The sequence below is a fragment of the Marmota flaviventris genome, chromosome 2 (genome assembly GCF_047511675.1).
Source record: "Marmota flaviventris isolate mMarFla1 chromosome 2, mMarFla1.hap1, whole genome shotgun sequence".
Lineage (NCBI taxonomy): Eukaryota > Metazoa > Chordata > Mammalia > Rodentia > Sciuridae > Marmota > Marmota flaviventris.
The window spans coordinates 29,166,653-29,183,798 of record NC_092499.1 but is presented as its reverse complement, the minus strand read 5'-3'; the positions used below and the strand labels follow the sequence as shown (position 1 = coordinate 29,183,798).

The 17,146-nt window shown below is 39.8% G+C and overlaps 1 protein-coding gene across 2 annotated transcripts; it reads left to right on the top strand.

Moving 5' to 3' along the window:
• The first annotated feature begins 3 nt into the window (after positions 1-3).
• Positions 4-16,645, top strand: Coq6 (coenzyme Q6, monooxygenase). 2 transcript variants are annotated; one of them, XM_027931637.2, is made up of 12 exons: positions 4-224; positions 6,153-6,287; positions 7,273-7,331; positions 7,608-7,731; positions 11,275-11,405; positions 12,270-12,377; positions 12,456-12,518; positions 12,715-12,822; positions 15,313-15,515; positions 15,595-15,710; positions 15,867-16,033; positions 16,509-16,645. In XM_027931637.2, exons 1-12 carry the CDS (start codon positions 38-40, stop codon positions 16,536-16,538), a joined length of 1,431 nt encoding a protein of 476 aa, XP_027787438.1. In that variant the 5' UTR covers positions 4-37; the 3' UTR covers positions 16,539-16,645. The 2 variants fall into 2 exon arrangements, with proteins under 2 accessions (XP_027787438.1, XP_071463778.1); XM_071607677.1 differs by lacking the exons at positions 4-224; positions 7,273-7,331.
• The last annotated feature ends 501 nt before the right edge of the window (positions 16,646-17,146 follow it).

Here is a 17,146-nt window from a genome sequence, read left to right as displayed (position 1 = left end):
AAGCACTACCTAAGGCGGGTCTTACCGGGCACTAGATATGGTTGCCCGGGTCAGCGTCATGGCTGCCCGGCTATCAAGGACCCGGTGGGCTATTGCATTTGCAGCTACACGCAGAAGCCCGCTGATTTCCTGCCGGAGGTGTTCCGGTGTCTCGGCAGATACAGTGTACGATGTAGTGGTGTCGGGCGGAGGCCTCGTGGGTGCTGCCATGGCCTGTGCCTTGGGTAAGAGCTGCGGACAGTGTGAACCACCGCACTGTGCCCAAAGGCTGAGTGTCTCGGACATTGTGGTCCATTCCTTCCTCTCCTAGAAGAGCCCCAGGCCCCCAGGAATGCGCTTCGTGTATCAGAGATGGTAGGGTCGAAAGTGAGAGGGGCCTTAAGAGTCACTCCGACTAGTGGGGAACAACTGCCGAGTATTATTTAGGTATGGACATAGTGGGAGGTCATCTCGTGTACTAACTTTGGCAGGTGTTTTTGTTTCTTTGTTTTTAAGACAAACAACTTTATTATGATGTAATTCAAATGCCATAATGCCCACTCACTTAGCTTAATGGTTTGTTTGTTTGTTTTTGGTTTTGGTGTTGTTATTTTTAAAATTTTTTTTAGATGTATGGACCTTTATTTTATTCATTTTGAGAATTGAACCCAGTACCTAACACATGCTAGGCGAGCTCTACCACTAAGCCACAGCCTCAGCCCCTGTTTTTTTTTTTTTTTTTAATTTATCTTTATTTTGTTCACTTACTTTTATGTGGTGCTGTGGATCGAACCCAGTGCCTCACACGTGAGAGGCAAGCGCTTTACGGGTGATCCACACCGCAGCCACCAGCTTAATAGTTTTTATTGTATTCGCAGAGTTGTGTATCCATCACTATAGTTAAGTTTTATAACATTTTCATTATCCTAAGGAAAAAAAAGAAAGAAAGAAAAGAAAAAGATACCTGGAACTCTTAGCAGTCACTCCGCGTTTCCCCCCATCCCTCAGCCCTAAGCAACCACTCGCCTATTTTGTCTCTCTATATATTTTTCTTATATGTAGGGAAATTATATGTAGATTAAATTAAATTATATGTAGACAGTTATATGTAGATGGAATTTACTTAATGTTTTCAAGGTTAATCTGTTGTGGCTTGTATCAGTATCCCATTCCTTTTGAGGCTGAGTAATAGTATTGTTTGTTTATGCCACATTTTGTTTATTTTCATTTATCAATCAATGGACATTCTCACTGCTGTCACATTACAGATAATGCTATTATGAATATTTTGTGTAAAAGCTTTTGTGTGCATGTATTTTTGGTTATCTTGAGTCTATTCCTACTAGTGGAATTGCTGAATAATGATAACTTTGTTTAATGTTTTGAAGAATTGCCAGACTTTTCCACTGGAAACACTACACTAGGGTTCCAGTTTCTCCAGGTCCTAGGTAGCACTTGTTATTGTCTTTTTATTTATCAGCTATTTTAGTGGATGCAAAGAGGTTTTAGTTTATATTTATCTAATGACTAATAATATTGAGTATTTTCATATGCTTACTGGCCATGTGTTATCTTCTTTGGAGAAATGATTATTCAGATCCTTTGGTTTTTGTTTGTTTATTTGTGGTTCTTGGTTTTGAACCCAAGATCTCAGTGCATGCTAGGCAAGCATTCTACCACTGAGCTGCAGACCCCAGCCTTACCTTTTGTTTATAATTGGGCCATTTTTTTAATTGAATTGTAAGAGTTCTTTTGTATATTCTGGGCACAAATCCTTCATCAGATATATGATTTGCAAATATTTTGTTCTGGTTTGTTGTCTTTTTTAAAAACTTGCTTGATAATATTCTTTGAAGCACAAGCATTTTGATTTGTTTTTTTTTATCTGTTTATTTATTTGTTATGGTACTTGGGGTTAAACCCAGGACCTTGAGCATGCTGAGCAAATGCTGCACCACTGAACTACATCCTCAGCCCCATTTTCAGTGTTGATGAAGTCCAGTTTATCAGTCGTTCATCAGTTGTGCTTTTGGTGTTATAACTAAGAAATTATTGCATAGCCCCAAGATTTACTCCCATTTTTTTTTCCTAGAAGTTTTAGGGCTTACAGCAGTCTATGATCTATTTTTGAGTTGAATTTTGTGTATCCTGTGAGGTTAGGACTATGCATTTACATGTGTAATTTAAGGTGCTCCATTACATTGTGAAACAGATATTATTTGCATATTTATGTGAAAAATATGCTTAGTAAGATCAAATAAAGATCAGAGTCTCTTAGCCAGGCAGTACCAGAGTTAGAATTCAACCCAGGCCACCAAATTCCAAATGTATTGCTTTTAACAACTTATGGTGGCTTTCAGAAATTGGATTCGAGTCTTCTAGCCTCAGAAATGAGAGGTTACCAATAGTGTGAAAGCCTTTTTTGACTTCAGCATCATGGATGACAGCCACATCTTCCCTGATAGGGTTCCTCCTATAGAGAATCGATGAGAACTAGTGCTTTCTTTGTATATGAGCTAATGGGCTGGAACCCCAAAGTAATTTTTAAAACATTGTGTCACTGGGTGTGATGGTGCACACCTGTAATCTCAGTGGCTCAGGAGTTTGAGGCAAGAGGTCTGCAAGTTTAAAGCCAGCCTCAGCAATTTAGCGAGACCCTAAGCAATTTAGCAAGACCCTGTCTCAAAATAAAAAATAAAAAGGGCTAGGATGTAGCTCAGCCGCAAAGTGTCCCTGGGTTCAATCCCCAGTACAACAAACAAACAAAACATAGTATCAATTATTGAGCACTTGCTTGGGACAGGCATCTTTTTGAATATTTTGTATATATTTTAACTTAATCCTTATAATAATCCCAATTGTAGATTGTGCAGAGAAGTTCAGAAAGATTAAGTAACTTGCACCCAAGGGTGGATAATTAGATATACAGCACTTTAGGAACAGAAAAAACTTTCTGGCAGGTTTAAGTATGTATCCTTCCTCTCAGACAGTCATTTTGGTTGTGCCTATTGGTAAATGAGTTAAAATATAAAATCCTGGGTCTCAGGCTTCAGTGCATATAAGAAGCACCTAGGTTTTTATTATTGTTTCTTAGATTTTGAATAACTCGGGCAAAGATACAAAATTCAGAAGGTACAAATATGGGCTATTGGTATGAAATGTATAAATCAAGACTTGTATTTTCTTATTGTTAGCCATCCAGATCTCCTCAAAGGTTATCATTGTTAGCAGTGTACAGAATTATATTTTTTAAATGAAGATACCAGATTCTGCTTCCAATGACTCTGACTCAGTTTGTCATGCTGGGCCAGCAAGCCTATATTTTAAACAAATACCCCAGGAGCTGGGTGTGGTAGCTTAGCAATTTTGGAGGCTGAGGCAGGATGCTCAGGCAGGAGGATTGCAGATTTGAGGCCAATCAATTTGAGCAAGGCCCTACACAATTTAGTGAGACTTTGTCTCAAAATTAAAAAGGGTTGGGGATATAGCTAACTGGTAAAGTGCCTCTGAGTTCATCTACCCCGCCCCCCCCCACACACACACACACAAAAGTAGAAAATGGGGTTGGGCTTGTGGCTCAGTGGTAGAGCACTTGCCTAGGATGTGTGAGGCACTGGGTTCGATTCTCAGCATCTCATATAAATAAATAAAGGTCCATTGACAACTAAAAAAACATTTTTTAAAAAAATAAAAATTGTCTAGTTAGCTTTTAATATTTCCCCATAAGTTTATGATGTTTTCTGTTTTAATCAGCTGTTTTATTGTTGTGACCAAAAGACCTGCCAACTTTAAGCAATTTATTTGGGGCTCACAGTTTCAGAGGTCTCAGTTCATAGATGGCCAACTCCATTGCTCTGGGTCCAAGAGGTGAGGCAGAACATCAAGGTAGAAGGATATGATGAGGAAGGCAACTCAGGACATGACAATCAGTCAGCAGAGAGAGTTCCCTCACACCAGGGACAGAGGTGTACACTGAAGGCACACCCCCAATGACCCAGCTCCTGTATCCACATCTTATCTGCCTACAATTACCACCCAGTTAATCCTTATTCGGAGACTAAGGTACTGATTACGTTAAAATTTGACACGATTCATTTTCCTCTAAACTTTTTTGCATGGTCTCACACACATGATCATGAGTTTGGGGGGACACCTCAGAATTAAACAGTTTCTTAAAGGCTTGAAGCAACTTTATTTCCCTCTTATATTAATTGAGTTCAGGAATAGTCCTGTATAGTTTGTTAGGGTTTTTGTTTTGTTTTGTTTTGTTTTGGGGGGTGGCGTTTGGTACTGGAGATTGAACACATGGGCACTTAACCACTGAGTCATATTCCCAGCTCCCCCCCCCCCCTTTTTTTAATGTTTTGAGACAAGGTCTCACTGAGTTGCTGAGGCTGGCTTTGAACTTGTGATCCTACTGCCTCAGCCTCCTGAACCACTGGGGCCACCAGCCCTGGCTCCAATCCCTTTTTTATTATTTCTGCCAATGTTTTAGGATTAGATTTGTAGGCACAATTGATGGATCTCTGGTTACCTTTTCATTTTTATAAACTCTGATTCTTTATTGTTGATTTAATCTTGTGAGTTCTGTTTGTTTACTCTTTTTTTTCTATTAAACAGGATTTTTCTTTCTTTCTTTTTTTTTTTTTTTTTTGTGTGTGTGTGTGGTACAGGGGATTGAACTCAGGGCTTCACATATGCTTCAAATGTACAGTACCATATTGTTATCTCCCACTAGGCTAACCCTCCAAGCCAGGAGTTGTCATTTTTAGTGACATAATAGTCTCAAGATTGGAAATATGTGATATCTAAACACTTTTGTATTTTTCACTTCATTCTTCCTTTCTGGAAAATCCTATTGCTAGTTTTATATTTTGTAATTTGCTTCTTTGCACACGGCATGTAGTGAACTTTATCTAGAGAAGTCTGGCAGTTTGGATGAGGTGGTTCTCCTGACTAAAGTGGTGAAATATGTTATACTTAGGAGTTTTATGTTACATGAGAAATGTCCTTTGAGAAATTTTGTATTCTAAGGCCTAAAGAATTAATCTTTTGGGCTGGGATTGGTGCACAGTGGTAAAGTACTAGCCTAGCATGTGTGAGGCACTGGGTTCGATCCTTAGCACCACAAAAATTAATAAAATAAAGGTATAGTGTCCATCTACAACTAAAACAATATTTTTTAAAAAATATTTTTTAAAATTTTTTATTTATCTTTTATGTTTAATTTTTACCCAGTAATGGGTATTGAACCCAGTGGTTCTGTACCACTGAAATATTCCCATCCTTTTTTTTTTTTTTTTTTTTTAAACAGGGTTGCACTAGATTGTGAATGCTGGCCTCAAACTTGGAATCCTTCTGCTTCATCAAGTCACTGGGATTATAGGCATGTGCTACTGCACCTGGCTTAAATTTATTTTTAACTGAAACAAAAACATTAAAATTGCACACATTGGGGCTGAGGTTGTGGCTCAGTGGTAGAGCTCTGCACACGAGTGCTTTGCACATCCGAGGCACTGGGTTCGAGCCTCAGCACCACGTAAAAATAAATAAAGGTATTGTGTCCATCTACAACCAAAAAAATGTTTTTAAAAAGTTGCATATACTGGGCTGGGGATGTGGCTCAAGCGGTAGCGCGCTCGCCTGGCATGCGTGTGGCCTGGGTTCGATCCTCAGCACCACATACAAACAAAGATGTTGTGCCCGCCGAAAACTAAAAAATAAATATTAAAATTCTCTCTCTGTCTCTCTCTCTCTCTCTTTCTCTTAAAAAAAAAAAAAAAAGGAATGAGGGCTGGGTATGTGGCTCAGGCGGTAACGCATTCGCCTGGCATGCACAGGGCGCTGAGTTCCATCCTCAGCACCACATACAAATAAAATAAAGATGTTGTGTCCACCGGAAAAAAAAAAAAAAGTTGCATATACTAATGGTATACCATGTAATATTTTTTCCATGTAATGTTTTAATGTATATATACTTGTTTGATTATTTAAATCAGGTTAAACATTTGTCTACCCAAACATTTATCATTTCTTTATTGTGAAAACATTCAAAATGCACTCTTCTAGCTTTTTGAAGTGTATAGTAAGTACATTGTATCTATAGTCATACTACTGTGCAATTACATTTTTGACTTTTTAAAAATCATATGAAACGTTTTTGTTTGTTTTAGGACATGATATCCACTTCCGTGATAAAAAAATCCTGTTGCTGGAAGCAGGTCCAAAGAGAGTTCTGGAGAAGTTGTCAGAAACATACAGCAACAGAGTCAGCTCCATATCCCCTGGCTCTGCAACTCTTCTCAGTAGTGAGTAGAACTTCTCTCACAGGTCCAACCTCCTTTCCCCTTCAGCCTTCCAGTAACCCCATAGGACAGTCACCAAAGCATCTATGGAGAGGGATCTCACTGTGGGTAGGGAGCGGGAGGTGAGCTTGGCAGTCTAGGGCATAATCAGAGATGAAGTTGTCAGTGTAACAACTCCCAGTCTGAGGAAGCCATCCTTGAGACATGCGGCTCCATTATGTGGACTTGGTGTGTGAAGTTAGGTTGTTACGGTAGGACTGCATCTGTGTGAACTATCTGATCATTCACTCTGCATTCCCAGAGTCAGTCCTCAAGTAGACTAGGGAGTCTGTATGCTAAATGTTTTGGGGTATAGATGAACGTATGCATATAGAACCAGTTAGCATCTCTCTTTAGGTCTCTTGCAGATGTTACTTCTCAGACATCCTGTCTAAAACCACCCTTCCTAAAAGTAAACTCTTCCCTCATGCGGGAGCCCCTTATACTGCTTTGTTTTTCTTCATAGCACTTACCTGACATTATATTGTGTTTTTTGTGGTCCATCTCCAATTGGAATGTCAGCTGCAGAAGGCAGGGACTTTGGCTTTCTACTTTCTGCTCAGTACCTAGATTTATAATGGTACATAGTAGATGTTCAGTAAATATTTCTTTGCCACAAATAGTTAGAAAATAAAAAATGACCTTTAAAATATTTATGACTTTACTTAGATTATAAAAAATAACAATATGAATTTGGTTTTCCTTATTTCCCCTACTTTAATGTGATTTACCTTTTGGGCCTTTTTTCACGCTGTACAGTCTGGAACTGGGGAACAGCTTAGCTCCAAGAAACAAACAGGGTAGGGGCAGAGAGGATGTTTTTTCTGTTATTGGACAATACTGAAAACCACCTCTTACTTAACAGGACAGGAGGGACAAAAGGGAGTGCAGGAGCCAGGTTCCTGTTGGATCTTTTCTTTTGTAGATCTGTAGATCCTTTCTTTTGTAGGTTTTGGTGCTTGGGATCATATCTGCAACATGAGATACAGAGCCTTTCGGCGAATGCAGGTACTTCCTTTTCCTTTTTCACTTTTGGCAATATGTCTTTGTCTCTCGGATATTAAGATGTTGGAGTCCACGCTCTCCAGGTGTTCTGAGAACGCATTCAGTCTAAGGAAGTGGGAGAAGCATTGCTCACAATCTTCTCACCTTGTATCTCCTGCCAGAGAGGCTGACAATTTTTAATTTCTGCTTCTGCCACTTGGGAAAGAAATTCTCAGTTTCTCTTTGGAGTCTGTTTCCTTCACCTTGGTTTTAATGAAGACTATCCTTTTGTGTTTCCAGGTGTGGGATGCGTGCTCAGAGGCCTTGATAATGTTCGATAAGGATAATTTAGATGACATGGGCTATATAGTGGAGAATGATGTCATCATGCATGCTCTTACTAAGCAGCTGGAGGCTGTGTCTGGTGAGGCACCATCTTGTCCATCTTCCATTTTCTCTCTGGGAATTGAGCTGCCTTAGGACTTACTGGGGGAAAAGATCCCTTTTATAGATTCATAATTTCTATAGCAATGAAATCCTCTGATGTTTATCTCAGGGTTGTTCTTTTCCCTTTCTTTGGTACTGGGAATTGAAATAAGGTGGTTTACCACTGAGCTATAACCCCAAACCTTTTTTCCCCCCCAGGGATTGAACTCCGGGGCACTTAACCGCTAAGCCATATCCCCATCTCTCCCCATTTTTTAAAAATATCTTATTTAGAGACAGGATCTTGCCAAGTTGCTCAGGGTCTTGCTAAATTTCTGAGGCTGGCCTTGAACTCATGATCCTCCTGCCTCAGCCTCCTGAGCCACTGGGATTACAGGCCTGAGACATGTCCAGCCCCCAATTTTTTTTTTATTTTTTAATTTTTTAGTTGTAGATGGACACAATACCTTTTTTTATTTGTTTTGTTTTTAAGTGGTACTGAGGATCAAACCCAGTGCCTCACATGTGTGAGACAAGCACTCTACCACTGAGCCACAACTCCAGCCCACCAATCTTATCTTATGTTTTATCTTATGTTTTTTTAAAATTTTATCTTATGTTTTTTTAAAATTTTGAGACAGAATCTCACCAAGTTGCTAAGGCTGGCTTCAAATTTGTGATCCTCTTGCCTCAGCCTTCTGAGACACTGGGATTATAAGAAAACATGCCTGGGTTTCTTTTTTTTAAAACAGCTTTATTAAACAATTTATATATCATAAATTTACCCATTTTAACTGTACAGTTCAACTTTAGGTGTATTTATATAGAGTATACCACTGTCACCACAATATTATTTTAGAACATTTTCATCACCTAAAGTGCCGTAGTCCGGCTGCAGCAAAATAACCGGGGGGTGACGAACAACTTGTGTAGATTGATACAGCAGGAGTAGGAGCCGTTTATTGTAGGACAGGAGGGGTATATATACATTCCACACAGCTTATCCTAATTAACATAAACTAGATACAGCAGTCAACCAATAAGGAATCTCCACACTTAATGGCTCGCTGGCGTTACTTCACAAACCACTCCCTCTGGCAAAATGCCAGGCGCAATCCTGACTTGTTTACAGACCCTAACACTAAAGGAAATCTCATGCTGGTTACAAGTAGTGCACATCTAGAATCTGAGCAATTTGGTTAGCTGTAAGGAGGTTGCAAGTTCTAGGCCAGCCTCAGCTATTTAACAAGAGCCTCAGCAACCTTAGCAAGATCCTGTCTCAAAATAAAAAATAAAAAGGACTGGTGATGTAGCTCAGTGGTAAAGCAATCTTGGGTTTCAGTCCCCAGAACAAAAAAAAAGAAAAAAAGGAAGGAAATCTTTGACCAATTTTAATCATCCTCCATTCCCAGCCCTAGTCCCTGGCAGCCACTAATCTGCTTTCCATCTCAAGATTTGCCTATATTGGATAATTCATATATGTGAAATTTTACAATTTGTATTAATTTGTGTCAAGAGTTTGTTTTTTCACCTAGCTCTTATTTTTACAGTACTGGTGTTTGAATCCAGGGGTGCTCTACCACTGAACTATATCCCCAGCACTTATTTTTTATTTTGAGACAGGGTCTAAGTTACCCAGGCTGGCCTTGAACTTGTGAATCTCCTGTTTCAATCTTCCAAGTAGCTGGGATTACAGGTGTGCACCCAGCTTCACTGAGCATATTTTTGAAATTCATCCATGTTGTAGCATGTATCAATGTTCATCCCCTTTTATTGCCAAATAGTATTCCATAGTGTGAATATAACAAATTTTGTTTTTTCATATATTATTTGATAGATATTTAGATTGTTTCCACTTTTTGGCATCTGTGAATAGTATGATGAATATTTTTGTGTACAAATTTTTGTGTGGAAATATGTTTTTATTTCTCTAGTGTGGATACACGTAAGTGGAATTGCTGAGTCATATATTCTGCACTTAACATTTTCAGAAGCTGCCTAACTATTTATAGAGGCTGCACCATTTCACTTTCTTACAAATTTAAAGGTTCCATTTCTTCACATTCTTGACATCCTACTTATTTTCTTTATTAAAAAAATTATTGGGGCTGGGGTTATTGCTAGTGGTAGAGCGCTTGCCTAGCATGTGTAAGGCACGGGTTCAATTCTCAGTACCACAAATAAAAATAAGTAAAGATCCATTGACAACTAAAAAATATTTTTTAAAAATTATAGCCCTCCTGGGGCTGGGGATGTGGCTCAAGCGGTAGTGCGCTCACCTGGCATGTGTACAGCCTGGGTTCGATCCTCAGCATCACATACAAACAAAGATGTTGTGTCCACTGAAAACTAAAAAATAAATATTTAAAAAATAATTCTCTCTCTCAAAAAAAAATAGCCATCCTATTGAATATAAAATGATATTTCTTATAATTTTGATGGTATTTCCCTATTATGAGTAATAATATTGAACATCATTCTGTGTGCTTAATTTGTCTTTGAAGAAATATCTGTTCAAAAATTTTTGCCACACCTGTAATCCCAGCGGTTTGGGAGGCAGGAAGATCACAAGTTGAAAGCCAGCCTCAGCAACTCAGTGAGGTCCTTCCTAAGCAATTCAGTATGACCCTGTCTCTAAATAAAATATAAAAAAGGGGTGTGGGTGCCACTCAAAAGTGCCCCTGGGTTTAATCCCTGGTACCCACTAAAAATAAAAAGTTACCGATTTTTAAATTGGATTATTTATATTTTTGTTCTCAAGTTGTAGTTCTTTATATACTCTGAATACAAATTTCTTGTCAGATCTATGATTTGCATATGTACATATATGTGAGAGAGGATTCAGAAACAATTTAAATGTTTTTTGATATAGGATACTTGACCAACATCTAACTTTGAAAAATAATTTAGGGCTGGGGATGTAGCTCAGTGGTAGAATGCTTGCCTAGTATGCATGACACCTTGGGTTTGATCCTCAGCACTGCAAAAAGAAAAGAAAAGAAAATTCCCTTTTAAGCTATTATGAGGTACACGATTATTGTTTACCCTACTGTCAGTAGCACACAAGAACTTATTTTTTTTTTTTTATCTAACTGTGATTTAATACTCAGTGAACAACCTAGAGCACATTGTTTTTATGAACAACAAAAAAATTATTTCTAGGGGGAAGAAAAATCTTTGTTTTAGCCTGTTGCATTCCTACCCTGTCTGCTCTGCCATCATAGGTGGGCTCATTTAGGTATAGAGTAAAACTATAAGAAAGAGAAGAAAGCCTCCTGTGAGAATTCACAGAGAGCTTAAATGCCGTTCTTTTTTTTTACACTGAGTCATCCCTGTGGCTTCTGTGATTTATCCACTCTCAGACTGTAGCATGATTACTTGAGTTACTTTCATTTTTGAAGTTACTTTTTAGATCTTATTTGGCAGTAAATGACAAGATATCCTGTCCTGGGACCTTGCTTTAGATTTAGATATGGCTTTTCCCTCAGCCCTTTGGCCTGTTTTTCTAATATTTTGGTTTTTTCTCTTTTGACCTTCCCAGACCGAGTGACTGTGCTGTACAGGAGCAAAGCTGTTGGCTACACCTGGCCTGGTCCATTTTCCATGGCAGACTCCAGCCCTTGGGTCCATATTACCCTAGGTGATGGCAGCACCCTCCAGACAAAATTGTTGGTAGTTAAAGATTCTTATTTTGCCAGGGGTCTTGCATGGCTACATCTTATCCTGCATTCTAGGACCTCTAGTTTTAGACCTAAGCCATAGATTAATTTTGGGCAAGGCTGTTGGTTATATAATGACCAGTAAAGTACCCATTCAAGTCAGCCCAAGTTAAGATGATCTTATAAATCCTGTACAGGAAGCAATCTCAGGCTATTTTAGGTCATGAAATGAAGAATAGAAGGATAGCTGGGCCTCACAGGGATAGGAACCAGAGTGCCAGAGGTGAAGCTCTTCTTGCCCTCTGAGGAGTCACATTGTCATTCATCTTTCAGCTCTCTGCTTTTCTCCCTCATTTTATCTCACCAGCTTTACCTTTTACAATTCTGGTGCTTGCCCTCTTGTTCAAATATCAAGAGAACCTGGCTTATTATCAATTTGTCCAGCTGGTTGGCAAATATTTGCCCTGACAAATATCAATTTGTTCAGCTATAGCTGGCACCTCTCGGGTCAGATGTCCACTTTGGCTCCATTAGCTGATGCTGAAGTCACTGTAGAGCTGCCCTTCTAGGGCAATGAGTGAAACAGGCCTGATGAAAAGCTTCCTGCTGGGCTGGGGATGTGGCTCAAGCGGTAGCGCGCTTGCCTGGCATGCGTGCGGCCCGGGTTCGATCCTCAGCACCACATACAAACAAAGATGTTGTGTCCCCCGAAAACTAAAAAATAAATAAATAAATATATATATGTATAAAAAGCTTCCTGTCACAGGTGGGCTGCCAGCAGTTGGAACTAGAGAAAACTCAAGGCAAAAGAGAGACTTTTGGAGCAATTGGTTTATGACGAGGTTGTAAAACTTAGCAGACTCTTGTCTCCAAGTAGATTGGTGCTGATGGTTACAACTCAGGAGTACGGCAGGCTGCTGGAATCCAGAATGTTAGTTGGAACTATGACCAGTCTGCTGTCGTGGCTACTCTCCATTTATCAGAGGTGAGATCTGGAGCTTCTATCTGGAAACACTGCTCATAGACACTGGGTATTCATAAGAACCTTTCCCCTGTGTTGCAGGCCACAGAAAACAATGTAGCCTGGCAGAGATTTCTTCCCTCTGGGCCTATTGCTCTGCTCCCGGTAAGAGGTCCTCTGGCCAGTCTGCTCAAAAGCAAGCCTTCATTTCTAGGACTTCTCTTTCTCTCAGCCTTTTCTCTGGTTTTAGAGGAATATGCCTTAGCTCATGTTGCTACATTTTCTTGTTTTCCTTTATGCTTGAGAGTCCCTCAAGTTCAGAAGTTTTAGGCTTAGTATGGGTGTCCTTCTTTTGACACAGCTCTCGGATACCCTGAGTTCCTTGGTCTGGTCGACATCCCATGACCATGCTACGGAGCTAGTAAGCATGGATGAGGAAGAGTTTGTGGATGCCATTAACTCTGCCTTTGTGAGTACCAATACGTCCAGCTGACGATGTGTTGCAGAGGTGGATTCAGAGGGTGGTTTTAAGTAAGGAAAAAGGACTAACCAAGCAGCTGCCTCCTTGTAACTGTAAATGGCTGGTAGGATTACGTGGAGCAGGGCACATAGGGGAATGCAAAAAAAATAACGACAGTGCTACTTTTCTGAGGGTTGTGTATGCTCTTATGTTGACTAAAACAGTTGCCTAGGTGGTTACCATTGCATTTTTTTAAGCCATAGAATTTTCATAATTTTGAACAATTCTACTTGGTCCCAAGTATCTACACTTTTGAAACCTAATGAATAAAAGTATTCCCAGGGAGGGGCTGAGCACATTTCAACACAGTTTAAGAGTAAGCTTTGACCAGGCATGGTGGCACATGTCTGTAATCCCAGTGACTTGGGAGGCTAAGACAGGAGGATCACAAGTTCAAAGCCAGCCTCAGCACTTAGCAGACCCTGTCTCAAAATAAAAAATAAAGAGGGCTGAGGATGTTAACTCACGGGATAAGTGCCTCTGGGTTCAATCCCTAATACCAAAAAAAAAAAAAAAGAGAGAGAGAGAGAGAAAGTAAGCTTTGTAAGCAGGTTTTGACGGCACATGCCTATTATCCAAGAAATTCAGGAGGCCTAGACAGAATGATTACAGATTCAAGGCCACCCTCATCAATTTAGTGTGAGGCCCTCAGCAACTTAGCAAGACCCTGTCTCAAAAAAGAGTGGTCTTTGGAGCTGGGGTTGTGGCTCAGTGGTAGAGCATTTGCCTGGCATGTGTGATGCACTGGGTTTAACTCTCAGCACCGTAGATAAGTAAATGAATAAAATAAAGGTCCATCAAAAAAAGAGTGGTCTTTGTAGAAAGATAGGAGTTCCATACTGTTTCTATTTGTTGATCTCATAAAAAAAAAACAGAAATAGTACCAGTATAACTCCACATCATGTACAACCACAAAAATGGGAAGTTATACTCCATATATATATGTCAGAATACATTCTATTGTCATGTATAACTAATAAGAACAAATTTTAAAAAACTTTTAAAAACCCAGAAATGGAGTTACCAATTTGTCAGGACTGAATAATGACATTTAAAATGAGTGAATTGGGCAAGGGAAATGGCATGGGGTAAACTACTTGCCTAGCATGAGTGAGGCCCAGGGTTCAATTCCCAGCAGCACCACAAAAAATAAAAGTCAAATAAAATGAGAGAATTTATGTAAAATGCTTGGAACATACATAGTTCATTGTAGATACTCAATAAACAATAATCACTGTTCTGAAGTAAGCACAGCTTGTAGATAATATAGGCAAGAGTATTGTTGGAGCTTATATTCCACATCTGAATTCACTAATAGTAACAATTGGTAAGATTTATTGAATGCATAATGTGTGCCGTGTACTAGGATAGTGTTACTTATCATGTTACTTATACATACTTATTTAACTCAGTAAATCTTTAATGTGGGTACTACTATTATCCTCATTTAGAGAAATTTGGAACTTGCCTGAGATCACACATTTAGTGACAAAAGTGAGTTCTACAATCAGACTGGCCCTTAGAAGCTGTTTTAACCAAGCCTACTACCTCACTAAAGAGTTCACACTGAAGAATTTAAACCCACTGCTCTGCAGTATCAATAAGAATAAAAGGAAATTGGAACCAGGGTTGTGACTCAGTGGTAGAGCACTTGCCTAACATGCATGAGGCACTGGGTTCGATCCCCGGCACCACATAAAAATAAACAAATAAAATAAAGGTATTGTGTCCGTCCATAACTAAAAAAATATATATTAAAAAAAGAATAAAAAGAACTAAATTTACTGAAGTGGATTCCAGGATAAATGGTAACTGCTCCCCCTTCAGGTCATTTAGTATATATTCCTAGCACAGCCCTCACACCTTTGTAGTATATTCATCCAACAACTGTGAGCACCTTCTGTCTAGCAGACACTGGAGACAGAGGCAGAAGCAACAATCCCTGTTTCAGGAATCTAGTAGTCAAGTGAAGACAAAATACATGAGTGATGACCTCAGTATGGGGATAGTATACATAGGATGCTGTGGGAGAACACACAGAGGTGTTTTGGGGGGGTGTGTTACAAAAAGAGGTGGCATCTTCTGATGTTCTGCTGAAGAGATGGGAGGACATTCTAAGCAGAGAGGAGTCCTGGAGAGAAGAGGATACTGTAGAAGGAGCTACACTGCAGCTGGTGCGACATTATTGAGGATGGGGACTAGCAAAGAGTGTAGCTTAGAGGTAGGCAGGGGCCAGCTCAGGAGCTCTTTGGCCTGATTCTAAAACCTGTGCATTTAAGGGGCTTGTCACTCATGTTCAAGATCAATTTAGGCATGTTCGGTAGCATTACCCTTAGCTTTGGCTATAAAAAAGATTTCCTTGTTCAATTTTTAATTCCCTGCTAGTCACTGATCAAATTTCTTGTTTGTTTGTTTGTTTATGTGGCTGATACTGCTCAGTGGAGTGATGCAAACCACATGGACTTCATTGATTCAGCTGGGACCATGTTGCAATATGTTGTCACCCTTCTGAAGCCCACTAAGGTCTCAGCTCGCCAGCTACCCCCAAGTGTAGCAAAGGTGGATGCAAAAAGCAGAGTCCTCTTTCCTCTGGGGTTGGGACATGCTGCTGAGTATGTCCGGCCTCGGGTGGCACTCATTGGGTAAGAGCAACAGAGCAGGGTCTCTCTCCTTTCTCACCATGCTTCTGGAGGCCATACTTGAATGCTGCTCTGTTCTTAGGGACGCAGCCCACAGAGTCCACCCGCTTGCAGGACAAGGTGTCAACATGGGCTTTGGGGATATCTCCAGCTTGGTCCATCATCTCAGTAGTGCAGCCTTCAATGGGAAAGACTTAGGTAAGTTTCAGGTATCCAGAGGTCACATAATTAAAGATCACAGCCCCAAAATGGCCCCCAAGAGCAAAACAGTGTAGACAAACATGTATCTGGTTTGGTAGGAGAGGAAAGAAACCTTTATTAGATGAGGGGTTTAACCTTTCCTCTTTCCTTCAGGTTCTATGAGCCACCTTGCAGGTTATGAAACAGACAGACAGCGCCACAACACTGCTCTTTTGGCTGCCACAGACTTACTGAAAAGACTGTATTCCACCAGAGCCGCTCCACTTGTGCTGCTCAGGACGTGGGGTTTGCAGGCCACTAATGCAATGTCTCCACTCAAAGTAAGAGGCCACTCGGGGCTCTCCAAGATTCTTGGTCACTGAGGAGGGATTTGCACACAACTCTAAATTTCTTTAGTTTTCATGACTAACCTTTGTTATCTGTATCTGTCTCACTTCTGCACTGGCTATGTGCAGGAGTGCTTGCTGGGCTTGTTGTCACTGAGGTGCAACAAGCCTAAACAGCAACTCGATATGGTACAGGAAGGGCTTAAGCACAGCGACAGGGAATTGTAACGATGAAGTTGTTTCAGCTCCTCTTGCTGTTTGGCCAGCTTCTCCCCTGAAACACTTCCATTTAAAAATATTTTCATTTATTTGTAAGCTGGAAGAAAGCAGGAACTCTTCTTAGGAGGAGGGAACTTTTGCTAAATTTTTGCTGTAACACCTTGTGTGTTTCATTTTGAACTATTTTCCTGGCTTGCCTTTCCACCTTCAGATGCCAGACCATCGCTCACGTTGTTTCATTTTTCTCCAGGAACAGATTATGGCCTTTGCCAGCAAATGAGCGCTACTCTTCTGGAGATTATGCTGTTGAAAGAAGATCCTGCCCTGCAACCACCACATACATTTTCAAGATTTGATTTAATAAACTTACTTTTGTTCACTGAGGAAGGACTTGCAGACAATTCTAAATTTCTTTAATTTAGAATTAAATTAACATTAGAATTCTTTTCTCTTTTACTCATGCTTAATGGGCCTATGGAACCCAAAAATGAGGAATAAGTTGCTATGAGAAAGGAATATTAATTAAGCCAAGGAGGGGAAAAAAACCCTATAAGACTATTACGAGTTGCTTGAAGAGAGATTTTTATTACTAAAAGAAAAATCATTAAGGTGCTATTATACTGATTTTCACTTGTTAATAATCCTAAAAGCAAGATTTACAGATTTTTTTTTAATACTGGTCAGAAATTCATATAGTTGTCTGTAGACAGGTTAGAAATGCTTAGTTGATACATTTTTGTCAAAATTGCCATTTAAAAATTAACATTAGAATGCAAATATACTTTGTGTGTTGGGGGAAGGGAGTTATGGGTATTTAACCTAGAGGTGCTCTACCATTGAGCTGTAATCCCCAGCCTTTTTCATTTTTATGTTGAGGCAGGGTCTACT